The 27,377-nt window shown below is 48.6% G+C and overlaps 1 protein-coding gene across 6 annotated transcripts in view; it reads right to left on the reverse strand.

The window, feature by feature from the left end:
* The window catches only part of SLC29A2 (solute carrier family 29 member 2), a 119,596-nt gene that overhangs the window by 61,488 nt on the left and 30,731 nt on the right, over positions 1-27,377 (reverse strand). For all 6 annotated transcript variants that reach the window (XM_069644912.1, XM_069644915.1, XM_069644911.1 and 3 more), the window contains 2 exons: positions 26,325-26,527; positions 24,793-24,932 (listed from right to left, as the gene is read on the reverse strand). In XM_069644912.1, the coding sequence (XP_069501013.1) occupies positions 24,793-24,932; positions 26,325-26,527 (343 nt within the window). The remainder of the gene's footprint in view (positions 1-24,792; positions 24,933-26,324; positions 26,528-27,377) is intronic.

Below are 27,377 nucleotides of genomic sequence, written 5' to 3' on the forward strand. Positions count from 1 at the left end.
GGGGGTTTAAATTCTATTAAAGGCAAGGAGGCGAGTATTATCCCACCCACCCACCCGGTGCTAATATGTGTCTCATTTTTTCAGCTTCGGGTTGATGAGTTTGAGAACGCTGAACTGGTGAAAGACATCTGGAGTTTGCGCCTGGAGGAGTTGGCTAAACTGTTCTTCAGTTGGACTGTGGACCTTTTTTGTTTCAATTACTGGAGCGTCATGCTGCAGCTTCAGAAGAGGAGTTGTGCTTAGAGGAAAGGACATTTATGGGGGTGGGTTCATCCTGATTAGTAACTGGGACTGCTGCTGAGCCCCATCTTGGACTGGTTTCCTGCACTGATGTGCTTATGTGTTCTGTGTTTTTCTGTTTTAAAAAGAAAAAGTTACTGTTTTACAAAGTTTTTTCTTTGCTGCTATTTGGTCAGTAGTAAAGATTGATTGCATAATACTCGCCTCCTTGTCCTTAATAGAATCTAAACCCCCACTCACGATAGTGCGGGGGATTAGGTATTGTGCTGTTGTAGCCGACTGCGAGACTGGGAACGATGTTGGGGCGTGAGGACAGAGGCAGAGGGGGATGGATCTGAATTATATTGCTGCTCAGTTTTCCCTGCTTTGCGACATGGACATTGACAGTGTCCTGGCACAGTTGGGATGGGGGAACCGGAGGCACAGGACTCGCAGGAGCCTGTCCAGACACCGGTCCGCTGCAGAAGGAAGGGCATTCCACCAAGGGCTGCGTTCCCGGCAGTTAAAAAGAGCAAGGCAGCGGAAAAGGGGGAGAAGAGATTTCTGGGCCTACGCTACAGATACAAAATGAGGTGCCTGATCCAGGCGGTGCGCAGGTGGCACCGGTACCCGTTGCCCCAGCGGCAGGGGTGGGGGAGGTCTGGACTAGGAGGATCGGGAGCACAAGAAGGGGGGATGGTCCTTCCACCCCCAGCAGGCATGGGGAGCGGTAACCCCTTAGGTACCTCTTTACCCGGGGTTAGTTTTTTGCACAAACAAGCATGCCCTCGATCAGGGGGTGTAGCTCAGGGGGGATTGCAAACAGGGCATCCCTCTTATGCGGGGGCATGGTCCAGCCCCAAGGAGCACAGGATGGGCGGATGTTTCAACCTGGTATTGTGTTGGGAAACGGGACAGCGAAAGGCTGGCCTCAAACAGGGTCAACTTGGCAGGACTTGGTCGCGGGGCAGGCAACACCACAGGCTGTGTGTGAGGGGGGAGTCACCCAGTGTTCAAGTGGAGTCGCATACAATGCGGGGGCCCCGCCTGGGGCATGCAGGCACTACAGGGTGGGAGCAGCAGGCTCTGGGGGAGGCTTGTGGGGCATGGTGACACCGCAAGTGGGTTTGTCGGGCATCGGGCCCAGCAGACAGGGGTACAGACCTTTCCCACAGCATCCCCCTGGCTGTGCAAGAGAATACGTGGGGCAGCAAAGCGGGGTGGCTCACGCAGAATGTGCTTATGTAAGTGGGCAATGTTGGCGTCAGGTTATGGTAAGAGGCCTAATACAGTGGGGGTGGGCATGATTTTGTACCAGCAGGGGATCCTGCACGCCAGTGATCTCAGCTGGAATGTTGGGGGCGCAGATTATGTCCGCGCTCTTGGCTATTTTGCAGGCCGGCCAGGCAGCGGCAGGCGGGAGGGAAAATCCTGCCCCAGTTCTTAGTCAAACAGGTATGCTCACTTGGCCTGTGTCTCAGGATACTAAGGAACACATTCGGAAGGATACATTTATAGATGAATTTGCTCTGTTGGATTAGACAAGGGTTGAAGTCAAGGAACCTAAGTCTGAAGGGAAGTGTATACAGAGGGCCAAATATGACTCTCATGGCCCCCACACAACTCTGAACAAGAAGGCAGAGAAACGACAGATGTGCCTCACTTTAAGGCACATCAGCACAGTCATGGATGCATTGCAGATGTGAGAAACGCTATTCTCTCAGACAGCTATTCAGACCATACCCAATCGATGATTTGGACGATATCCAAATGACATTGATCGAGCAAGTCGACGGATTGTAAAACCAGAAATCAATGACATCATCACTGACATCACAACGTAGCCATGTTTATACATGAAGTACATATTCTCTGGGGATGTTGACAACCTGGGCTAAAGGGAGGAGGTTGCTTCACTATTCCCAAACGGGTTTTAGGAAAAACTATAGCACCTCCCACCTGATATGGGTTATCCAGACCCTGATATCTAATTCTTGGCATTATGAGGAGTCTCCCCTCTACGTCTGCTTTGTGGACTATATGGGTGCTTTCGACTCTGTTAGTCATAGCAGACTTTGGAGGAAGCTAAGTGGCTGGGGCTTAGACCCATCACTATTGTACTTCCTTAAGATGTTACATTCTGATACAGAGAAAATAATTTGCCTATCTCAGAAGGGGGAATTATCGGAATCCCATCATATCAACAAAGGTCTGAAACAGGGTTGCCCATTAGCTCCTCTGTTATATAACTTCTATGTTTCTGACTATCCACAATATCTGGAAAGGGATGCAAATAATCGCCTGCCTACCTATGGTCCTAATGCCCTCCAATGTCTCACCTTTGCGGATGATACAGCGTTATTCTCCAGAACCCTGATTAGCCTACAGCGCTCTTTAATCAGATTACACCAATATGGTCACGAAAATGGGCTGGTAATTAACCCATCTAAAATCAAGATCCTTATATTTGGAAAGCAGGCACTAATGAATAACACTTTTGTTTGGTGGGTGGGCGACTCACGATTGAGCGGGTGGGCGAGTATAAATACTTAAGCATTCTGCTCTCTAACGATCGGTCTTGCAAACCTCTATCTAATAGTATTAAATATAAAACCTGGAAGAAGTGGTTGGTTTTGAGAAAGTTCATTAACAGGATTGACGGAGCTTCAATTGAGGCGATGGTCCGAGCCTACAAATTGCAGTCGTTCCAGCCATATTATATGCTTTGGAGGTGTACCCTGAAAATACCATCAAATGGCTGACGCCCCTTGAAGGCAAAAGACTATGCTTGCTACTTGGTCTACCACGTGCCACGCCTGTTGAGGTGATCGGATTGGAATTTGGACTAACATCTTTAATTGCCCATTGGAAAATGGCAACATGTAGAAACAAGTAATCAGTTGCTGAGGGCTGCCACGATACACCAAACAAGGTACTTGGCTCACAGACCTGGATCGCATGGTTGGTAGCCACCTCCATGCCATGGGAGTATTTTGTAATTCCCAACTAGCCTCATTGAGTTCCACCTTTCCAGTTTGGTGAAAAAAAAAACATGAAATATGATCGAATCGAGTCTCTAACAAAGCTTGCGGCCAAACCCAAATATGAAAGATACACATATGAGGATGGAGTCACAGATAGTCCGCACAACTACCTAACCATGTACCATTCCCCCCCCCTTATAAGCTTTATTGCATATTTACGACTCAAACCTTTACCTCTATTTAGCAACAGGGGCGTGGGTGGGGATCCCAAGAGAGAACTGGATTTGCAGAATATGTAAAATGGAAGTTGAAACGGTGAGACATTGTTTCTTTGTTTGTTTATTTTATTTGTATAGCGCTCCAAACCCAGGGGTAGAAGGGCGCTTAAGTGGACGGTTACAACGTTGAGAAGTATCTTTGTGTTGCATACTTCGTACATACATACAATACATACATATATGATATAATGGAATACAGTTTACAGTTTGAATAATATACAGTTATCAATATACAGTTTCAATATACAGTCATGAGCCAGTAGCTGAGCAAGGGGTGTGAGGTCAGGTGTTAGTGGAGCTATTCTTTCTTTAGGAGCCAGCTGATGACCTGCTTCCTGAAGATCTGGAAGGACTCGATAGTTTTGATGTTGAGAGGTAGGGTGTTCCAGAGTTGGGAGGCAAGTGCTATGAAGCTGGCCCCTCCAACTCTTCTTAGGTGGAATCTGGGCACTGTCAGGCGTAGAGTGTTGGAGGATCTGGTGGTTCTGGTAGCAGGTTTCATGGTGAATTTGTTAGCTAGGTATCGAGGTGCTAGGTGATTGAGGGACTTGTACGTGAGGCAGATGGTTTTTAAATCAATTTTCTGACGTATGGAGAGCCATTTGCAGGCTTTCCTAGTAGTGGAAATATGCTCTCGTCTGGGAATGTTGAGGGCTGCGCGCAGAGCGTTATTTTGTAGTACCTGTAGTTTGTTAAGTACGGATTGGTTAGCACCTAGGTACAGGCTGTTGCAGTAGTCCAATTTGGATTGTATCAGGGCTCTGGCGAGGGGGAGGCAGCTGTTGGGTGATAGAAAAGGTCTGCTGGCTCTAATGAGCTTGCCGGGGTAGGCAGAGGCTGAGGCGATCATATTGGTGTGTTTGGAGAGGTTGGTGTTGGCATCCAGATAGAAGCCGAGGGTTTTCACGCTTTTGGCAATAGGGATGGTGTGACCATCTATCGTGATGTTATTGTAGCTGGGATTGAGTTTAGTTTAGGTGTTGGGGAGCCGACGATGAGGAGCTCTGTCTTCTCATCATTCAGGCAGAGGCCATGTGAGGCCATCCATGCCTGGATGATGGAGAAAATGTTGTTGATCCGGGCAACGTCTGCTTGGTAATTGCCTGTGATGGTGAGGAGTATCTGGGTGTCATCTGCGTAATTTGTGTACCTGACACCCAGACGGACCAGCTGGTCAAATAGAGGCTTTGTAAATATATTGTACAAAGTGAGGGATACACAGGATCCCTGTGGGACTCCGCATGTGATGGCAATGGGGTCTGCTGCAGCTGTTGTTGAGAAAATCCACATGGTTCTGTTTGCCAGGAAGGATTGTATCCATGTGATGCCAGAGGAGGAGAAGTGGGCTGCGGTGGCTAGGTGACTACAAAGTATTTTGTGGCTGACCAGGTCAAAGGCCGCTGAGAGGTCTAGGAGGAGTAGAATTGCGGCATTGCCTTTGTCTTTAATTTCATCAATCTGGCTTTTGAGATCAACAAGTGCGGTTTCTGTTCCGTGTTGAGGTCTGAAGCCAGATTGACGTATCCCTAGCAATTGGTTGGATTCCAGGTATTCCTCAATTTGGATGTAGGCAACTCTGTCCAGGATTTTTAGAAGGAATGGGACTGTGGTGATGGGCCTGTAGTTGGTGGGTATGGCTGGGTAAAGGGATTGTTTTTTCAAGAGGGGGAGAACCCATGATTGTTTTAGGTTGCTGGGGATTGAATTATTGGTGAAGGATAGGTTAATAAGTTTGGTGATAAAGGGGGAAAGCTCTCTTGCTGCATCTTTTATGATCTGGGTGGAGCAGCTGTCTCCTTTGCAGTTCGAGGGTTTTAAGCAGGTGATGATTTTTTGAACTTCCGTAGTGGTAACTTTCTTAAACGTGAAGCCCGAACTGGTATTGTTGGGCGTGGGTAGGCTAGGGTTGGTGATCTTGTTTTTGGAGAGTTGTTGGCGTTTGTCCTCGACTTTGGTTTGGAGTCCTGAGATTTTATTGTTGAGGGCGCTTTGGATGCTGGTGCACCAGGATTTGTCTTTCAAACAGGTGTCTGGAGGTGAAGTAGGGTTTTCTAGTTCCTTCAGAATTTTGAATAATTCTTTGGTGGAGGATCCTGCCTGAGCAATCCTGGTGTTGTATACATCTTTTTTGGTGCAAATTATCTCGCTTTTGTAAAGTGAGGATAAGTTTGTGAGGTTGGATTTGTTTTCCGCAGAGGGGTTAGTCTTCCAAGTGTGTTGTGCCTTGGCTTTCTTTTTGAGTAATTTGAGCTCAGGGGTGTACCACGAGTTCAGATGAGCTTTAGGTTTGTCTTTGCGTAGTTTCAAGGGGGCAACGGTATCCATTGCCTTAGCCATGGAATCATTGAAGGTGTCAATCAGCAGGTTTAAGTCAGCGTTGGCCGGGAGAGCATTGAGGGTGGGTAGGACCAGTGGTAGTAGGGCTTCAACAGTGATGTTACGTTTATTCCTGGTGGGACAGGCTGGTGCCGGGGGGTATTTATTGGACAGTACCTGATTAGGGTTGACCTCAAGAGGAATCATGTGATGATCAGTCCATGCCAGAGGTTGGGGTCCTTGCAGGTTGTATTGCAATTGTAAGTTGCTACCCAGTCAAGGGTTCTGCCTTTTTGGTGGGTGGGGAGTACGATGAGTTGTGTGAAGTCATGTTCTGTTAGGACATTGGCTAGGGGTGCAGCATGTGCATCATTCGGGTCCTGGTAACCGAGGTTGAAGTCCCCGAGGATCATGATTTGTGCTGATGGTTTGGAATTTTCAGTGATGAAAGATGTGATGTCTTCTTCAAAGACCCCAGGGCGGGCTGGGGGTCTGTATATGAGGTGGAGGGTGATCGTGATTGTGGGGGAAGTTTGCAGTTTGGCTGTGAGTATCTCACAGGATGTGAGTGACACTGTAGAGGCTGATCTGAAGTCTAGGGAGGATTCGGAGATGATCGCTATGCCTCAACCTCTAGCGTTAGGTCTATCGGCTCTGAGGATAGAGTATTTATTTGTCCGGGATAGCTAGCGATAAATGTGGTCCGGACTCCTCATGAAGCCAAGTTTCTGTTAGGGCTAGGAAGTCGAGGTCATTGGTAAGAATGATGTCTGCAATTTCTGTGGGGTGGGCAGCCAGGGATCTGACATTGAGTAGGGCACCTTTTAATGGGGGAGGTATGGGCTTATTTGTCTCATTGTGCTTCGTGTTGGTTTTGGTGTTAGGTTTGGAGTTGGGCCGAGTAGTTGTAGTGGGGAGCCTGGTGCCTAGTCTGTCGTTGCGGGCTGTGAGGTTGAGAGTAAAGGAGGGGGGGTTAGGCCAGGAGGCTTGGAGCAGGCGGGATGTTTGGTATTCAGTTTAGTTTGGTTGGACTTAGTGGTAGGACTGGGGTGGCTGTGTGTTGTGTTGGCTGGGGGGCCTAGGTTGACATGGGAAGTGTGAGGGTAGTGGTGAGTGGGGGGGAAGGGGTGGGTAGGAACAGTGTGGGCAGGGGATGGCGTGGTGTCTGGGGCACCCTAGTTTAGCCAGGCCGTCCTGGTAGGCTATGTAGCTGTTACTGCTACAGGGTACGTTGTCCAGCGTTATGCAGAAAGGGAACATGGTTAGGGCAAGCCAGAAGATCATGGTCTGGTAACAGCGGTGCGTAATGCTGGAGGCTGGTGGCACTAGACGGGGAGCGGGCCAGACTATGGCTGATGGTGGCTAGTTTGAGCTGGGTAAGGTAGGCTTGAGGGGCAGTAACTGGTTGAAGAGTAGTGCACTCGAGCTAATGTGCAGCAGTTTTTGAAGTTAGGGAATGATAATTTAAATTAAAAAGCGGAGGGGCAGCTTTGGGCTTCAGAAGAACACAGTAGGTAGAGAAACAACCAGATTCAAAGGCACAATTGGTCGAAGTGCTCCTGAAAGCACTATAATAACTTTGGTTGAAAAAGCATCTAGATTCGAAATAGCACATGAGGTTAGACTACACCTAGAATTGGGAAGCACAATTGGCTAGAAAAGAAACCAAATTCAATGGCACATTTGGTCAAGGTGTACCTAAAGCATTATAATAGCTTTGGTGAAAAGGCATGTTCTCACTAATTGCCGCCTACTGGTTGCGCTCTACAAAAGAGGCTATGGGGAATTTCGGAATTACACCTCAGACCAGACCTGGAGTGCCATATATGGCGCCGAATCACTTGTGCCTTTCACATATGGAATCAGGTCAGGGACAGACTGGCTTAATTTGCAACTCTGAGACCTTTGCTGTTGATAATTGCACGATGGCAGGGTTGTCATGGGTTTTAAATTAGTTCTGCTCACAAAGGGGAAACCCTGGTTCTTTAAATTTTTCGAACGTTTAACTATTTAATATTGATTGCTCTGCGTTAATCTATGAGATATTGTTTGAATATGATATTAATTGTGTAATTTTGTATGTGCAAAGGTTGTATAACCATAGGCACAAATACATTTAAACAAATATTAATCCATTCATGAAGTTACACGGACATGCACTAGTTTATTGCATGTAGGCACAAAGTACATGCTATGACTCATTTAGGTAAAGGGCGGACACACATACATATCTCTATGTTTGTATCTTTTGCCAAAGCTGAAACTGCAAGATGCAAACTATTCATATATTTAGCTTACACATGCTTGACTGCCACTAACATGCAGAAGCCATAAGGAATAATATGGGAGCTATAGGCCTCCAACGTAAAGGAAGAGGGAGAGACAGAGTTGGGGAACATGGGAAAGCTGGCGTGATCACCGCAGCCACAGGCATGCAGAATCGCTGCACCCAAGGAGTGTAAGGAACTCATGGTGGCAACAGTAAAGACAGACACAAGTGATCACAGTTCAATGGTGTCTATTAAGCTGTAAATGCAGGATGGAAAAACGCATAACCTGAACCTAAATCTAAGACGGGAGCAAGCTTCAACCATCAAATGAAAAATAAGGCAGTCCTTGCAGCGTCCTGTCAAAGTAAAAGGCCTATATTAAAAAATACTTGCCAAATCCTTACAACTAATTACAGAATGAGTGTGGGATAGGGTGTTCAATAAAGAAAGAAGTGTTCACAAATAATAAGTCAGGATGTGATTGCAAGGGTCTCCCTTCCCCACATTTTGAGCACTGACAAAGTGGATCTCCTGAGCAGAGCACACACTCCAGCTTTCCCAGCACGAGCCGACAGTTCCGTACCAGCTTTCAGGTTCTTCAATGGCTAAGTCTCTTTTCAATACAAGTTTCAGCAAAACAAACAAAAAGTTCCTTTCCAAATGGACTTTGTGTGATGACTTTTCCACCCCTGCATCTCCCTCTTTCGGGCTCGGACCCCCAGGCTTCCCTCGATCAGGCTCAAGCCTTTCTTTCGGGATCTCCCTCTTCTGGGCTCGAATCCAAATGCTAAGGGAGACAATCCACTTCCCCTGGTCTTACAATATTCCTTGCATTCACAAATCGTAATGTCTTTAAACATTCTTCAGGCTTTGTCCCTTTTGGGGGGCCATCCTCTGACTGGTTCACTCTTGCCAACTTTTGCTAAACAGTTCACTGTGAACATTCCTTGGTCGGGTTCACTATAGTCAACATACTGTATTTCGGGACTTTAGACTTCGCCCTCTTTTATCGGCATCCCTTCTTCGGGTTCACTCTTGCCAGTCTTGTTAATCATACCTTTCTCATTCATCTCTTACCATGCGGGACTCACTTCCCTTAACTTCACAATCATCTGTCGGTCAAAGACTTTCCACTGTACAGAGGATTTTACAAGACCCATGTATGACCACTTTGACCCTCTTTCGCCTTTTTCCCAAGGCCTTCAGGTTATGGTAGTTTCTACTGTCAGGTAATTGCCCAGTTTCCTACGGGTGCACCCACGTGGTGCCGGGCTCATCTGATGCTGGTTTTCCCTCTTCTAATATCAATAGCTCTTTATGGTTTCACAGTTCAATTAGCCGGTTGCTACTTTTCGTTCAACAGTTCGGTTTCTTATCGACTCTCCCCTCAACTCACCGGCTGTGATGAACCCCTTGGCTTTCTTTCTCTTTGGAGTCAGGGTTGGTACCACAGAGACCAGCGACTCTCTCGGGCTTGGTTCTCAGCAGAAGAGGGTCTTGTGTACCACTGCCATCTGCTGCAACACACGCTGGCTATTGTTTGCGGCCTTATGATTCTTTCTGCTGAGGTTTCACAGGCCTTGATTGGAAAGGGCAAGGTCGTTTCTCTCCTTGTGAGCCTCTCGGTATGCGCTGTCTTACTCCTCTTCTTGGACCGCCGTGCTGAGTTAGCTCTCATGTTGTGCGGTCTGCCTTGCTCGTACTGTGCTCTCGTGCTCCAACTTTTATCCCAGTGGGGAAGGGAAAGGGCCGTCAGGTGTGTGTGATTCTGGTTAATTGCCTGACTTTGCCTGACCCTTGTATTGCGACATGTCAGTTGAACGGCTCGGGTGTTAGTTTGTTGTTTTCTGTGGTGCAGAAAAGTGTTTGTGTCGGAAGAGGGGGCGGGGTTAGAGTGTCAGAGTATACTACGGGATGTAGAGAGGAAGAGGTGTTGTATGGGATTATAACCCCTGTACTAGAGGGATTTGTGGTGATCTCGGAAGGGTAGTTTTTGTAGAATTTTTGAAATGATAAGAAGGTTTGTGGGATCTGTACTTGTTGGTCACATTCGACTGGGAGTTTGGAAAGTGATAATCAGAGGGACGGGATTGGTAGGAATTATGAAGCAAACAGCGATAGAGGGGATCGTGAACTGAACAGAGGGGATTGTGGGAGCGGTAATGTTTTGTCATGGTAGATTGGATGGTCGGGAATGAATTATCAGAGGGACGTGAAGTAGAATAATTGGGAATATCCAGGTAGAAGACAGGATAGCAGGGATTCCTGGAGTTGTGGTTTTTGATGGGTTTACCAGATGCAGAGGGGTTGTTGGTTTCGGATAAGGGAGATGCTTTAGGTGCAAGGGAGGTTGAGTTGGTGCAACCTATAAAAGCTCGAAGAAGCTCATCATTCTCCTCCCTTTCTCTGGTATAATACTGCATCTCACCCGGGGCATTTCCCTGAGTATACCCCTGGGTTTCCCTACCCAGGTGATCCTCCCTTGCTCATCCACCCCCCGAGTTGGGATCTGAGAGCGCCAGCCCTTCCCAGGCCACCTGAATAAGGTATTCTCGAGGTTTACTCTGAAGAATACCCCCAGGTTTCACACAGGAGACATAGAAATTGTAGTTACCAAGACAATGAGCCACCTGCTGAAAAAATTAGGCTAAAATCCTCAAAATTACAAGCAGGACAGCTTCATTTCGTGGTCCTGACAAACGTTACCCAGCTGAACGAGACAATGCCCATTCAACCAAGGTAGACAGAGAGGACTGTTCCCATCGGACTAGGGGAGAAGAAGTTACAAGTGTTGCCTACAGACTGCTAACTGAATGCACTCTCACATGCTTAGGTGATCAGAGATGGCAACATTAGGGCCCACTTTGCACCTCCATGTTCTTTCTCATTGCCTTGAAAAGGTACTCAGTCTGAGAACTGTCTGGGTCCCAGGGATGGGACCACACACTCTGTCCAGTCCAGATTCACCTTTCACATGGGGATATCATTTGTTTCAAGGGCCAATGCGCTCTCTGCGAACCCTGCAACATTGTAGATTGATGCTAGTTGAGGTGGTCCTAGGAGGAGCCACTAGATATAGCTAACCAATTGTAGAACTAACCCATATAGCTTCTATATGTAGCTCACCCAAACTAACCAATGGAAATGTCTGATTGGTTTCTTGGATGGAACCTGAATTTGTGATGTCAAACCGGGATAAAAACGGGTGACACACACTTAGAAGATGAGAGCTCCGGAGGATACTTGTATTTCTGGTGTGATCCCTGTCATTTTTGTTTTGCTAATAAAAGAAAGTAACTTTGCCCAATGGCAGAGTCTAACGTTCTTGTGGTGGGAGTCTTTGATGGGCCCTGCTGATAATTGGGGTGACTGATATGAGCCCGCCCACAGCTATACAGAAGGATAAAAAGTTTAAAGTGGAAAAAACGATAACGAACTGGGTTACAGGCTTCACGATATTTTCGTCAGTAATGTTAGAGAAATTCCCTGAGTTGTGTCAGAAATTGTTATCATATAGACACTTGATCTTGTCTATGTTTACGGGGCATAGTTGATTTATAATGAATGAATGGTTCAGGAGCTCTAAAGCAGGGAGTGCGCAATTGGACGGGGGGGATGAGGGCCATGGATCTGTGGGCTACCTGCATGGTGGTGTGGCCGAAGAGGGGGACACGTTGGGACTTCAATAGATCGATGTGTACTAGACCAGCATGTAATTTTAAACACGTTTGTGCCTTTTGCGGAATGTCTGTTCACGCAGAGGCAAAGTGTATCAAATTAGCAAAGGAAAATGAACACAAACAGGGTCACGGCTCTCCCTGCCGCCAGTACTGCACCGCCTACGGAAATATTACGGGTGTGGGCATACGAATATCCCCTGAAGCTTCCCGCTGGGCAGCCTCTTTTCTCCAGAATCGGGTCAGTTGAGTCTGCTCGGACATTGCCAAAGCATCTACGGCACCGATTGAATACGGAGTTCCTCAGGGAGCAAGTCTCTCTCCCTGTTTTTATAACATTTTTACTGCCCCCTTTATTACAATGATGGAGCAAGATGACATCGGGTTTACTAATTTCGCGGATGATACGCAATGTATCATGCCCCTGACTGTTGATCATGCATGAGATAAAGACCGTATAAACAAAGCATATACATGCATTGAAAACTGGATGTCCAAAATGGACTAGCGTTGAACACGTCAAAAACCGAGCTCATGATTGTGGGGTCGCCTAGCCGGATCTCTAAACTAGGCCTTCAGTACAGCAATTTCCAGCTCGGCGAAGTCAAGATTGATACTCTCAAGAAGGTAAAGTCCCTCGGGGTGATCCAGCACCTCTCCATGAAGGCCCATGTGGGGAGCGTGGTCTCTGGAGCGGCCTACTAGCTAAGACTCTTTTCATACCTCTGGCCCATGATCTCCCAGACGAACGTGGAAACACTTGCAAGAGCCATAGTGGGCTCCAAAATGGACTATTGCTGCAGTCTGCTGACTGGCTTTAGCAAGACTGAGATAAATCGACTCCAGGTCAATCAAAATGGGGCAGTGAGGGTGGTCACAGGTCTAGCTAGACGTGACCATGTGACACCAGCCAGAAGATCTCTGCACTGGCTCCACTTAGAGGTGAGAATTCGCTATCGCCTCCTCCTGATCACTTTCAAGAGCCTCCTGGGCATTATGCCTCTTTACTTGAACAAACTCATCATGTTCAAGAACATCTTGCGATCACTCAGATCAAATGAGACAAAATTGCTCATGATCCCGAGAAGCAAATCTAAAAAGGTTGAAAAAGGAGCCTTTGCTACGGGGGCTCTGGCGGCTTGGAACTGCCTGCCTTTGGACCTTAGGTTGGAAACCAAACTAGAGCCCTTCAAGAAAAAGCTTAAAACTTGGCTGTTCGACTAAACTTCCTGCCTCAGCTTATTTTTATCTCTGTTTGGTTTTGGACCTGTTTCTTGTATTTTGTCCTGTCTGCGCCATCATGCCTACGGATCCATTGCTGCGCATTATAAGTTTATTAAAGTAAAGTAAAGTAAAGGATGAGGACACTAGACTTTTAGTGGAAGGATTTTCATGAGGATTGTGGATACTGGTACAGGGGCTAGTGATCCCACCAATCCCTAGGAATCAGCGTTTGGCTCTGAGTCAGCATGAGATGGGAAAGGTGTAGAGGGTCCTCAGGAGAATTGGGGGCCCCTTCGAGAGCCCTCCATTGGCTGCAGTTGTGTGTTAACCCTTGGGAAGAGGCAGGGAAGTACAGAATGTTTCACAACCTATCTTTCCCAAAAGGTCTGTCAGTGAACGATGCCATAGACGAGTAGGGTTTGCTCAGTTAGGTACACATCTTTCGATGGAGCGTCTTGCCAGTTGCAGAAATTAGGAAAGGGGGCCTTGCTGGCAAAGTCAGATATTGAATCGGCATTCCGGTTAATACCAGTGCATCCGGATAGTTATCACCTATTGGGGTTCCAGGTTGGGGGAAGCTACTATTTTGACAAATGCATGTCAATGGGGTGTTCCATCTCCTGCGGCTACTTCAAGACATTCAGTACCTTTCTGGAGTTGGCAACCAAGCGTGAATGCAAAGGGGCCAACATTATGCAATACTTGGATGATTTCCTTTTTATGGGTGAATGAGACACTGAACAATGCAGGGAAGCTCTGCAGGCATTCCAAAGGATAACCGAGAGGTTGGGTGTGCTGCTGGCCAAAAACAAAAATAGAACGTCCGGTGACCCCGCAGACATTTCTTGGGATCGAAATTGACTCGGTCCAGGGTGTGTGCCGCCTCCCGGCAGCCAAGGTGCAGGAATTTTGTGAACAAATGCATGCACGTGAAGAAGGTGAACCTGTGTCTGTTACAAAGCCTGGTGAGGCAACAAAATGTTGCACTACGGATTATCCTGATGGGGAGACCCTTTTCTACGGCAATAGAGGAGACAATGTCTGGTACGACTCAGAAGCACCATCACACCAGATTGTCCAAATCTGTGAAGGAGGATCTCAAGATTTGGGATTCCTTTCTCGCCAATTTTAATGGGGTACAGTTTTGGCCAGAAGAGGTGTGCACAAGTAGCTTAGGATTTGGGGCAATATTCGGTAACAGGTGGTGTGGCCTAGGCTGCCCTCCCCAAGGCCCTGAATGACATACGAGTGGTTTGACATGAAGCGTAATATTCCTCGAGTTGTTCCCGATCGTGGTGTCCTTGACGATTTGGGCTGAGAGCCTGCTGTGATGGAATGTAATATTCTGGTCCGACAGTATGTCAGTGGCGATGTCAATCAACAACCAGAGGGCCGCTTGCCCAATGGTATTGCGACTGTTGAAGCAGTTGGTTTTGGTGTGTTTATGGGGTAACAAGCAATTTAAGGCAAAACGTGTACCAGGCATACTGAACACTGCACCTCATGCTTTATCTCGTTTCAAGATGCAGGAGTTCCGGCGCTGGTTGCCTCGGGCAGACGGCAAGATGACACCTTTCCCAGAGACACTGTGGAGGCTTGGTGCCGCGACCTGGCTGCCCTAATTGTGAGATCCCTGTCTGGGAAGTCGAAGGCTGCCTATGAGAAATCACTTAGGGAGGTAAGAGTCTTTCGTGGGGAGCAGGGCCTAACAGACCTATTTTACAGGGATGCATTGATTTGGTTCTTGGGGCACTTAAAGGGATTGGGGGAGTCGTAGGAACAGCCCGGGGCAAGGTGAAAGTAGTTTGTTTCTTTGCTGGGTTGCATGGGGTGGAATGTCCATTCGACGAACTTTGCTATATGAAAGGCCTTGGCAGCGTGGAAAAGGCTGGAAGGCGTACAGAGGGACACTAGACGGCCATTGGATCTGCAGAAACTCTGCAGACTGGTACTGGTGTTGGGGAGGGTATGTAGGGATCAGCATGAAGTCACCTTTTTTGGGGGCATTTAGGATCAGGGAGCTGGTTGGATCCTGAACAATGAATTGGCCCAGCTGGCAGCTTCCCATGGGCGTCTCAGGGTTATTGCCAATAGACTGTCTATTGAGAGGTGTGTCAGACATTCACTGCAATAGGGTGCACCTGTCTGACCAGGGCACCAAACCCTTGTACAGAATTTGTTGGCGTTCATACGCACAGCATGAGGGGAGGGCGTGGTCCGGGGGTCTGCGTCTCTGTGGTAGGGGGGATAGGACCATACGGACACTAAGTTGCCCCTTATGGGGGGGCACCGGGACCAGTAAGGCACAGTGGAGAGGGCAGGCTGCCTCTCACAAAGAGGGTGTTCGGTCCAGTGGGGCTGCCCAGGGGAGGGGCGGGGTCAGGAGACGGTCAGTACCAATGCAATGTGGGGTGCCTCCTGGTAGCAACCCCACAAGAAAGGCATAGCGGGGGGGGGGGCCAGGGTCCTCGCCGCCACCCTGGGGGTGGTAATTATGGTCCACCTGGACCACCTGTCATTACCATGCCTCGATTTGATTATTGTTGTTGATGCATTTGATGTGTTCTTGTGTTTTTTATCTGGGTCCCATTTTTGGGTTGGAGTGTTCTTGTTTGAAGTGTAATAAATGTGACTCGTTTTAGTTCCATGCTGGATGATGTTTGTCTTCTTGCGCTCTTGTGCTGCCCCTTGCAAAAGCCCACTCGGATTCCCTCTACCCCATCATTGAAACTTCCCACTCTTAGACCAATTTCCCACCGGTCCTATCCATACATGTCAACATTATCCATTCCATTCAGGAGATAATGTTGCCATGCATGCCATTCCCATTTACATCTCGAGGCAATCCTTGTAGCTCCTCAACCCATCCCCAAACACCCAGTTAGGTAAAACATGTTGTCAGGTCGAAAAGATGCTGGCACCTTCCAACACCCCTACATTTCCCGCAAGGCAGATGAGCGTGATGTGACATGTCTCTCTAATAGACCCCTATCCCACCTTTAGTTTAGGCGGAGCATCAGAAGACCGCCCGCCCCTTTTGAGGCACAGCAAGGTAAGCTTAGTCATGAAATAGAGCACAGGAACCAAACTTGACCAGTAAATTGTAGGATGCAAACTTACAATTGCTTCGCACTGCCAGAGTTGAGGTGTCCCTACGGTGAAGTTCTCCAGTGAGGGCAGTGGCTGTCTGATATATGACTCCCAGCCACTATCTACCTGTGCCCACCGCCCAGCCACTATCTAAACTCTGAAAAACCAGCCAATGTCCATTAGGAATGATGGCCCTCCCTTGCTGGCCCTCTGATTCCCCCCTCTGGATTTTGATACAATTTGTTACGATTTTTATCCCACCTGCATCCCCTCGTCTGTAGACAGACAGAGCAGGTTTAAAAAGTTAATTAAATTGTGCCAAGGTGTGGATTGGGAATTAACAACTATGCAGGATGTATTTCGCCTAGAATTTTTGTGGTTGTTAATTTTCCACCATGCCATCTGTATTTGGGATTTTGGTGGTATTTTTGTAGCCATCTTTGTGCATTTTGAGCTCAATTGCAAAGATTTTAGCAAAGGGTTGGGTACGAAAAATAGCATTTGAGGAAGTGCTCCAAGCAGAAATTAGACCAGTCACCAGTTGTATGAGTAACAGAAGCCAGTCAGGGAACTAGCACACACGTGACCCCCATCATTTGCAAACAAACCTGCTAAAAGCACGTATATGAACGAACAACAAATCCCACCAATACGATGTCTCAAAGAACAATTGACGACAGGTGATCTATCTACTCTAATAAGTCATGAAGCACACCGGGCTGATTCGTGTGGTGATTTGTGGATGAACCCAACGTTCACACATAATGACGATGCCTGCGTAAGAGGCTCTCTTGGCTGAGGTGAGGCATGGACTCTGGGTAATTAACGAGGGAATCCCGAAATACTGGTGAAAGAGCGGATGGGAATTCTTTATCTAGGTAGAATGAAATCCGATGTTTGTATTTGAGCTAAATACCCCCTTTGCGCCGCCATCTTGGCTACATTCCACTTCCGAATACCGTGTGCCTATAAATAGGTAAAGAGCAGGCCGTTGCGTGGAGGATCAAGTCACAAGGCAGGAAAGGTAGGCCGTGTACTGCTGCCGAGGCTTGGAGCGGGCTCAGATTTCTCCGTGGATATTTGCACGCACGCACCTGCTGCTCTGTGTCTTGATCCCAGCGGCCGGCGGGGATAAACACTTGCTAAACACCTGAAAGGGAGTGTGGTGTGTACGTGGCGGGAGAAGCATTGCTTCCACCGGCCCTGCCTTAGAAAAACATCCAAAACTGTGGTCACACACAGCTGGGCGTTCCGCTGAGAATATTTATAGAGTCAAGCCTGCTTTTGTGACTCCATTTTGCAGTGAACGCTGTTAATAAACTCTGAAAGAGGTCTGTGTGTGGTAATGGTCATGGAACATATATTATTCAGACAGTGGAGAACATATTATTTACCTCCCATAGCTGGTGATGACCTCCTTCCCAGTCGAGAAGCGTGATCAGATGATGCCATGTCACCAGGTGACCTCATGTCTAGTTTTGTCCTTTCATTTAGCAATTGCGTTCTGGGAGTTGTAGTCTTTGTGGAGTTACATTATACACCTGACAAAAATGATTTGTATATGTTGAGCAGAGGACTCGTGAAGTGGTTTCCTGATAAACTGGAGTCGCCTTCTCCCTCTACCCTCCAGGCCCGGATTGGAAACCACAGTATTGTTTTGATAGGTCTGTAGGTGGAGAGGCCACAACCCCCACAGATAAAGGACCAGCACCACTTTCTCTGCTTGTTTGTACGCTTATGATAAGTCTTTTCTTCTATTGCCCTGAGAATTGATTTGCATCTGAACACTATGTAGAATTAAGGCCGGTTCCCTCACCCAGTGGAGGGGCTGCAGGGTGTGCGTGGTGGGAGGCGCCAAAGACGGGTGTAGGCCACATCGGCCCCCTGGAAACTGGCTGAGGGTATGGTAACACGACCTCGGTTGGGACGACAGGAGCTTTGGCAGCCGCGCCAAAGACAGTGCTTAAAAGAGGCCCAGGCAGCAGGATGGGAACAGAAGCTATTCCGCCCGCTGTTGCCAATCCATGTGGATGTCCGCTGGAGCGCTGTGGACGGACGCTGCCTGCCTTTGCCTGACGGCTGGAACGACCGCTGCCGCGCTCCTCATCGTGTTTTGTGCTGGGGATTGCACGCCTCGGAGGGGACCTGCCTTCGTCTGCATCCGGAGGACTCCTGCGGGCCATGGGTGGAGCCCCAGGCTCGTAGAATTACTCTACAAGTGTAGGTAAAGAGGTGGGTTTAGGGAGGCGAGTCCGTTCAGGGGGGTCTGCTTATTGCATTTCCTTGTGCAGCCCGGCAGAGAGGATAGCAGTGTCCGGGGGCGGGTGGACGGGGATTCCGCGTGGCTTGGTAGGGCGGGGAAGTGAGAGCGGGATAAGAGCAAGGGTTGAGAAAGGAAAGGAAAAGCAAGGGATTTGTGGGGATACATCCAGCAAAGTTGGATAGGGAAAGCTAATGAAAGTGTCTTGGTGTGAATGCGGGAGATAGTGCAGACAGCAAGGTAGCAAGGTTTTGAATGAGGAAGGTTAGAAGTGCTCGGGAATAAAAGGCCACACCATAAGGAATGAAAGGTGGTGCGCAGCACAAAACCGATTTATAGTAAATACAGGCCGGCTGAAAGGTGCCTAGCATGAGGTAGCACATAGAATTAGGGGACATTTTTGGAAAAACACGTACTGCCACAGCGCCACGGAACGCTTAGGGCCTGTGTGTGGGAGTACAGTAACAGCAACCACAGGAGAAAGGAACTAGCAGAATGGACCTGGGACAAGTGGCAGCACTATTTGCAATGTTGCAGGAATAGGGAATTGACAAAGTCATGGCACAGTTAAGTGCGGGGAGGTGAGAAACACAGAAAGACAGCCAGTGAGGACAGAAAGTGAGGAGGGGGTGGTAAGCAGACCCAGGAGGAAGAATGTAGCCCCTAGGGCCGCATTTCCCCAACTAAAGAGAGAAAAGGTGAAAAACAGTAAGAGTGTGAGAGATGGCTAACAACAGGGACAGGCACAAGGCCAAGGAGCTGGAGGGTTGTCCCCTCGGGTGGTGCTATAGTATTCGGGGGCCTAGCAGGGGACGCAGCAAGCACAGGGGCCGGCAATGGTGAACTAGTAGTGACGCAATGGGTATCAGTGTCGAATGGCAGGGCAACAACAGGGATAATTCCATAGGAAGGGAGTCGCAAGCAATAGGGGGGCTAGGTACCATCAATACAGGGTACCTGCAGCTATTGGCGGAAGCTGGCGGGGACAGCTAGGGCAAAGTTGCATGGGAGAATGGGCTGAAAATTACTTAGGCTCATGAGGCGGAGCCAGGCATGTGGAACCAGTAAGGAGTGGGGGACTCCGTGAGGACAGACGGGACAGTGGGTCTGGGGCTCAGGAGGGGAAGCACTCGCGGCGAGTCAATGGACGGCAGGGCCAGGAAGCATCGACCAGGCAGGAGGGGTAACACCCCTGGGACAATAGGTGGGATCAACCATGGGCAGGGGGCTGCTTGCCAGGGCAGGGCAGACTACACAGCAGGTTACAGGTAGTCCGGTGACAGGAACATTGGGGGGAGATGTGAGGGTACCAGCGGCCCCCATCAGGTATACTTACTAGGCATGTGACACCAGAATTAAAAGAGAAGATTTGGAAAGATAGAATTGTAGATATTTTTGCATTGTCTAATTATGCGGTATCAGATGAAGTGAGAGAAGCAAAAGGGGAGGCGAAGGAGAAAAAGGTACAGGTAGGCAGGACAATTGTAAATGGGACATCAGGGTTTGCGATATTCGCGGCAGTAAAGATGAAAAAATCCCCAAAGTTACATCAAAAATATTCTCCTACTTGCACTTAATAATGTCTATGTAGCGGGAATGCACATTCGGGGCGTGGTTGAATTATGACGAGAGATTTAAGGCGTCCAAAGCAGGGAGTGTGCAGCTTAACTGGGGTACAAGAGCTATAGATGTATGGGCCAGCTGTACCATGGCACGACAGCAGGGAGGGAACGTGCAGGGGACCTGGACGCAAGGGGCTTGGTCACCCATGCTGGGCTTTCAACACAAAGGTGTGCACTAGGACAGTGTGCAAGTTTGAACATGCATGCTCAAGCTGAGGGCTTCCAGGTCACCCGGAGCAGAGATTCAATAAAAGAACGAAAGACAAAGAGTAGAAAAAGAGTGAATAAGGGGACGGGATGCAACTCTCCGTTGCCCACGCTAGTCACAGTAGATGTTCTCAGAATATGGGCAAACAGTTACCCCAGGAAGAAAGAGGCACAGTTATTGGTAGCTGGTTTTTCTGAAGGTTTTCGGATTCCGGTGAAGGGGATGGTACCTTCAGCAGTACCTAGGAACCAGCAGCAAGCAACAACACGGTACTGGGGGAAAAAAATCACAAAGGAGAAAGAGCTAGGCAGAGTAAGCGGGCCATTCGAACACCCTCCCTTCCCACGGTTCATTTGGTCCCCAGTGGGTATCGTGCCCAAAAGAGAAGAGGGGAAGTTCAGAATGATTCACAATTTGTCCTTCCCAAATGTGTGCTCAGTGAATGACGTGATGAAGGAGGGAATTTGTTCTGTAAGAAACGTGTCTTTTGATGACACGCTTACTCAGATGAGGCACTTGGGAAAGGGGGCATTACTGGTCAAGGCAGACATTCAGTCTGGATTTATACTGCTCCTGGTACACCCGGATGACGACCGGTTGCTCGGTTTACAGGTTGGAGGGGTCGGGGGGGGGGGGGAATAGTTACTTCGACAAATGCATTCCAATGGGTTGCTCCATTTCTTGCAGTTAATTTGAGGCATTCAGCACATTCTTGGAATAGGTTACAAAGCGTCAGCTAAAAGGGGCAAGAGTGGTGAATTACCTAGATGACTTCCTGTTCTTAGGGCCACTGCACAAAAGATTGTGTGGATGCTTTAGGGACTTTCCAAAAGATAGCTAAGGAGCTGGGGTGCCTTTATCAAAGGAGAAAACAGAGGGACCTGTAACAGCCATCACATTTCTAGGGATTGAAATTGTTTCAATACAAGGGACATGCCGCCATCCACTCGGAAAGGTGGCTGAATTCAGGGAATCGGTTTACAGATGCCTACAAGCAAAGAGGGTCACGCTGGCGCAATTGCAGCACCTAGTGGGACCGCTGAACTTCGCATCAAGGATGATCCCAATGGGGCGCCCATTCTCTCATGTCTGGGCTCACAGAAAAGTACCACCATACTAGACTGGCTGCTTCGGTGAAAGGGGATCTCAGAATATGGGACAAATTCCTGACAAATTTCAACAGGCTGTGGGTGCGACCGGATAGGGCTCAGCCTAACCAAGTGATCAGGTCCTACACAGATGCTACTGGAAGCGTGGGTTTTGGGGCGAACAAATGGTGTAGGGGAGATGGCCTAAGGAATGGGCCAGCAGGAAGCTGATCAGGAACATTACGTTTTTGGACAATTTCCTATCATAGTTGCACTGACAATTTGGAGCGAGGGCCTACGGTGGAAGCACATGGTATTTTGGTCTGACAGCATGTCGGTGGTGATGGCAGTCAATAATCATAGGTTATCTTTGCGCCATGGTACTGAAACTGTTGAAGCATTGGGGGGTACTAAATAACACTGCTGATGCATTGTCTCGTTTCAAGCTGCAGGAATTTCACAGATGGCTGCCACAGGCAGAGGTACCGATGACTCCCTTTCCCGACTCACTCTGAAGTCTTGGTGCCCCGGTTTAGCACCCATGATCGCTGGATCCTTGTCACGGAAAACCAAGACAGCATTTGAGAAAGCATTACAAGAATATTGGGTGTTTTGCAGGGAAGAAAGGAGGGGGGTGATGTTTCACAGGGATACAGTGATTGCATATCTGGGATGGTTGTATGACTCAGGGGTGTCTGCTGGCATGGCTAAAGGGAAGATGGCGGCTATCAGATTTGTGGCGGGTTTGCACAAGGTGGCCAGCCCCTCTTACGACGTTGCCATAAAAAAGGCACTCGTGGGGTGGCGAAGAATGGGGTTAAGGGAGCCTGACGCACAACATCTGCTGGACACCCAGAAACTAGAGAGAATGATTTTGGCATTGGGAGGGATATGCTCTGACAGGTATGAAGTGGCGCTGTTCAGGGCAGCGCTTGTCACCGCATTCTTTGGGACCCTCAGATTGGGGGAACTAGTTGGGGCATCCAAAACAGACATGTCAAGGGGGACTGGATTTTTCAGATATTCAGTTTAAGGGAGCAGGCACCGTGCTGATAATAGTGAGGAAATGCAAAACGGACCAGGAGTATAAGGGCGCGGTAGTGGACCCAGCCAACAACGGAAACAGCACAATTTGCCCAGTGGTGGCATTAGGGGAATTCAACAGGCTCAGGGGGAACTCGGCTGGGCCATTATTCAGGCACCAAGATGGTTCCAGCACATCTGCATTCTAGTTCAGAGCAATTTTTCAGAGGAGCATCGTGGCAGCCGGGCTCGGAGGGCTAGGGTTTGCACCACATTCCTTCAGAATAGGGTCTGCTAACACGGCAGCAAGGCTCGGGATGTAAGAAGACGAGATCATGAAACTGGGTAGATGGACATCTGAGGCTTACAAGAGGTACATAAGATATCACTTGGCCCGTTAGGTGAAATGCGGGGGAGACTGGCAAAGGGAAAGAGGATGCAGGGTAATTATTAAGTCGTCAATAATTCCATGCGTAACATTCCTATCTCTTCTGTTATCCATAGAGGGTGCCTCGGGCACAAGTGGTATGGGTGATTGGCCACTCCTTCGTTAGACGGATGGAGAGGAGGGTAAGGAATTGGAGCAGGGGACTCAGAGACACGGAGGCGGCGATACGCTGGATTGGAAAAGGGGCATATGCCAGGTGTGGAGCATCATGGTAGACCACAAGGCGAAGCATCAATGACCCGAGCCTGATCTGGTTATACTACACAATGGGGGGGAATAACCTGGTGCCAATAGGGAGGAAAGAACTACGACTTGCATTGGTCTCCGTCTTTGGTTGGTTGGGTAACTTCTGCCACAGATCATCCCTAGGACGAAATGGGGGCGGGGGAGGAGCAGCACGGCCGCTAAACATATTGGCAAGGAAACGAAACAATGAACTGACCTGTCTGGCAGGGGGACAGTTGCGGATAGTGGCCAATGGATTAGTGAGAGGCAACAAGAACTTCCACTGCGATAGGGTCCATTTATCGGACCAAGGAACTGTCTTACTCTTCAAGAACTTTATGGCAGTGATTTGCACAGCACACGGAGGACGGGGGAGTACCCTGACCGGTTGGTCGAAGGTCCTGTGGCAGGTGGGGGTGAAACAGGTGGTTAGGAATTCACCCTTCCCGGGGGGGACCCTGAGGCCGGTTAGTACAGTGGCGAGGGCACGGTCTGCCTCCAACTAAGTTGGATTCGGCCCAGCAGAAAGGGGGCGATAGGAGAGGAGGCGGATAAAAGGGGTGGGGGGTCGGGCAGAGCCAGGAGGCAGAAGGGGTTGGACAAGTAAAGGATGCCTCCTGGGATCACCCTCCAACATAGGGTATGCCGGGGGAGGACAACAAGAAGGTAGGAGGGACCTCACCACTGTACAAATGCCAAAAGGGAGCGGAATTGGCAGTTCCACATGGCAGTGCCTGTCACAAGGAGGAACCAATATAAATATGTGTTATGATTTATTGAAATGAAAGGATTGTGGTTTGCTATAGTTGTGTTTCTACTAGGGTCGCGTTTATAATGGGGTTATGATGCTTAGTATTGTTAAATGGATTAAACGTGGCAGTTTTTACTTTCCAAACAGAAAAGTGTTCGTGTGGTTTCTCCAGTAATCAATGGCACTGGATCCCTGCTAAGCCCAGTAGGTTGGGGATTTCTGAACTCTTGTGAAACAGTGCAAATAGTTACTGCAGCACTCTTAAGGTTCCAAAGGCATGCGTGATAAAGCCACCCAGCTCCCTTTTGCTTCTTGGTCTTCTGAGATTTGTAGTCCTAATATAAAATGGAAAAAGAAAACGACAAGACCCAGAGTTTCAAGAAAACAACAGGACTGGTTGGCTTTCTCGCACATGGAATTGGGAACTTTGAAAGCGCTCTTACAGGTGGTGTAAAAACAACGTTTTCCAAGGGCGAGCAATTTCATCTGCTGTTTTCAGCACTATTTTCTAATGTTCCTTGCCTTGGGTTTGAAATGGTCATATGTTGCTTGCCATTACTTTAGGACCTCCTGGGTGCTGTGTGGACTGGCGATGCGTTCTAAGAAGCCTCTGATGGCATAGACATGTTTTGGAACCCAGGGCTCTCAGATGAGCAAGCATTAGAGAGCGCTGCCAGATTACAGCACATTCATTGAAGCTCTAGCCTTCTCCTCTTTCACGCTCCCCTTGTGTAGTAGAGTTAGGCCACTGTTCTGTGGCTGGTGAAACGTAGCGAGAGGGACAGGGAAGATGCGGAGCTGGGGAAAGAGGGTTTGTAGTCTGGGGGGTTGGTGGAGACTAGAGGTACAGGTAAGTTGGCTGGAAGTACTGACAAGATAGTGGGAAAGAGCTGGAGCTTTCAACAGAAGGCTAGAGGAGGGAGAAAATTAAGCAAAACCATAGTAGAGGGGGAAGAGACCTCCCACCGGGGAGGTACTGTGCAGGAGAATGGCCGGAATGGATGCGGAGTGAGAGGCAGAGGACGTAAAAGAACAGGACATATTCAGTCATCCAGCAGAGAGGGTGGAAAAGTCACGCCCCTTTAACCCCCGAGACCCACAGAACTTACAGTTAATGAACCAGATGGTCGCCATGGTGATGGAAAAGAAGACCTGCGGTGTCATGTCCAGCTTCACCAGGATGGTGGTGAGGATGAAGAGCAGGAGGATGCCCAGCATGCTACCCACGATGCGCACGCTGTCGGGGATGCTACGGAAGAGACCAGGGGAGAGTTAGCACAGCTGTACCATACAGATGAGACATAGCACTGCGCTCAGCATAGGCGAGACAGCACCTCTGGAACGCACACACACACACATACTCATTGAGACATGCCGGGGAGTAACTGGGAAGTGAGCAGGAGAGCCATTGGCAATATACAGGACAAGTACCAATGAGATGCCAAACTCTGAGAATGAACTGGGTAATGTGCAAGAGTGGCACCACCGAGCAATGTTCAGCAGAAATCGCCCTGCTCTATCAAATATTGAGAAGTGCCGCACAGTGTGCCAGGGAGAGAAGCCAATGTTGTAGCTAACATAGCTACCAATCAGAGAAATCGTAGATTTCATTGCTCTTGGTTGCTTCTTCCTCATCCCAGTACTGTCAATTGCCATATGTGAAGGAATGAGGGGAACTGGTTTATAACAGGGCACCACATCACAGGTGGGGTCAGTACTGCTGTAACAAACGCAAAACAACTACCACTGATGGACCCAACTAAGGGCCCGATTTACACACACACAAAATTCAGTGGGCCATTCCCATGTTAAAACATTTTTGTAAATCTGACCCTAAGAGAGCAACTGGGCAATGCACAAGACATGCAGTAGGCCATGTGCAGCAGACATTGCGCTGCTATATGATATGTAGAAATGCTGTGCAGTGTGCAGGAAAATACTGTTATAGGAAAGAGGAGGGCGATAATAATATACTGACACACATTGCAAACAGAGGAGACAGCACTGCTGCAACACACACAGGAGAGCTAGCAGAGTGCTGCTGCAACACACGAAAAGAAACACTAAACAGTGTGCACGGGAGACGCCAGGCAAAGTGCTTAGTAGGCACCAAGAAGTGTACATAATAGATGCCACTGCTGCACCAACACCAAACATAGAAAGGTACAGGAGGCAGCTGAACCAAGAGCACTGCTCAGGAGGGATGCCACTGTTGTGCTCCAAGTAAGAGAGATGGCATGGCAGTGCTGGAACCAACAGAGGGATAATACTCCTATGATAAATAAAGAGGTGATGGCATGGCTAGAGTTAGCTTTGCCCGGCAGCACTGCTATACTATGCAGACTAAAACACACAGACACACCAGCAGAAACAGGAGCGATGGCATGCCAAAAGCAGGCACACCAGACACAACTAGTGTTATGGCCCCAAACAGTGAAGGAGAATAGAAAGGAAAAGAGTTAGCAAGTGAGGTAAGCAGGGGAGGTGTGGAACAAGTGGTCACAACAAGGGAGGAATGTACAGAGGGGAGATTGTGAATGGGCCCTGCAGTGGTTTCAGAGGAAAGCACACCTCCTTAGGAACTGCAGACAGCGTGACCTCCTAACTAACAAAGGTGCCACGGCCAGGCCTCCCCACTCACCATTGGTACAGGAAGGAGTTCAGAAGCGTGAAGAGCAGCAGGGGCAGCTGGGACAGCAACGTCATCCAGTTGCTGAAGTTGAATTCATCCAGGACCACATGGGACGTACTGGCATTCCCGCCTGTGCCACCCTCCTGCAGCATTGTGGCATTTCCAACAGCATCAACATCGTTGTTGCTATTCGACAACCGGGTCAGAAAATACTGTGGGAAGGAAGCAAAGTGGGTGAGTCAGCAGTTGGTGATGCCATACCTCCATACCTGTCAGTCTTCGCCAAAGCAAATTGACCTGAAAGACTCAGAGAGGACCTTAGCCGAACAGCCAAACCCAAAGGAGATACCACCCCCTCGACAGGCAATGGAAGCTCAACAGGAACAAGGTCCCGCTGGAAAGCACAGACACTCAAACACACCAACACCATTATGCTAACTCTTTCCTATGCACCAACAAACAATAGAATGCAGCTATATCCCTCGATTAATTCGGCCTATATGCACATATACTTATACACCTGCACGTTCACCTCAGCTGTCTCTAGAACGGAAGCCATACCCCTCGAAATCGGCCTAGCTGCACACATATCCTCATTCACAAACTCCACTGCCGCCAGAATTCAGATACTCAAGTCCACTGCTCTTGGTGCACACATTCTACCGATTTCACACCTAGCAGTAGTATGCAGCTACTTATTCCACACTGGCTGCATACATACCGAGTGCACCCAGCATGTTTTATTACACTACTTTCTCCGCTGACCTGGGCTGCGCTCCCCCAGGGAGTTCAACCCCCATGGGGCTTTGGAATCATACCAATGGTAAAAGGTGCCATACAAATGCCCAATAGCTTTACCTAGCATATTGAACTCATTTAGGAGACAGACACAATTTCAAGGTGAAGAGGCAGCCAGTCTGTGTTCTTCTTCGAAAACAGATTCTTCTCAATGCATTTTAATAGGGAGATGGAACCATGCAATTTTCCCAGCCCATTCAATCGGCAGAAGGCCTAGTCGCGTCGCTAGAAATAATTTTACAGAAGAGCACCAAGCAATAAGGG

The sequence above is a fragment of the Ambystoma mexicanum genome, chromosome 2p, assembly GCF_040938575.1.
Source record: "Ambystoma mexicanum isolate Mex_15411 chromosome 2p, UKY_AmexF1_1, whole genome shotgun sequence".
Taxonomy (NCBI): domain Eukaryota; kingdom Metazoa; phylum Chordata; class Amphibia; order Caudata; family Ambystomatidae; genus Ambystoma; species Ambystoma mexicanum.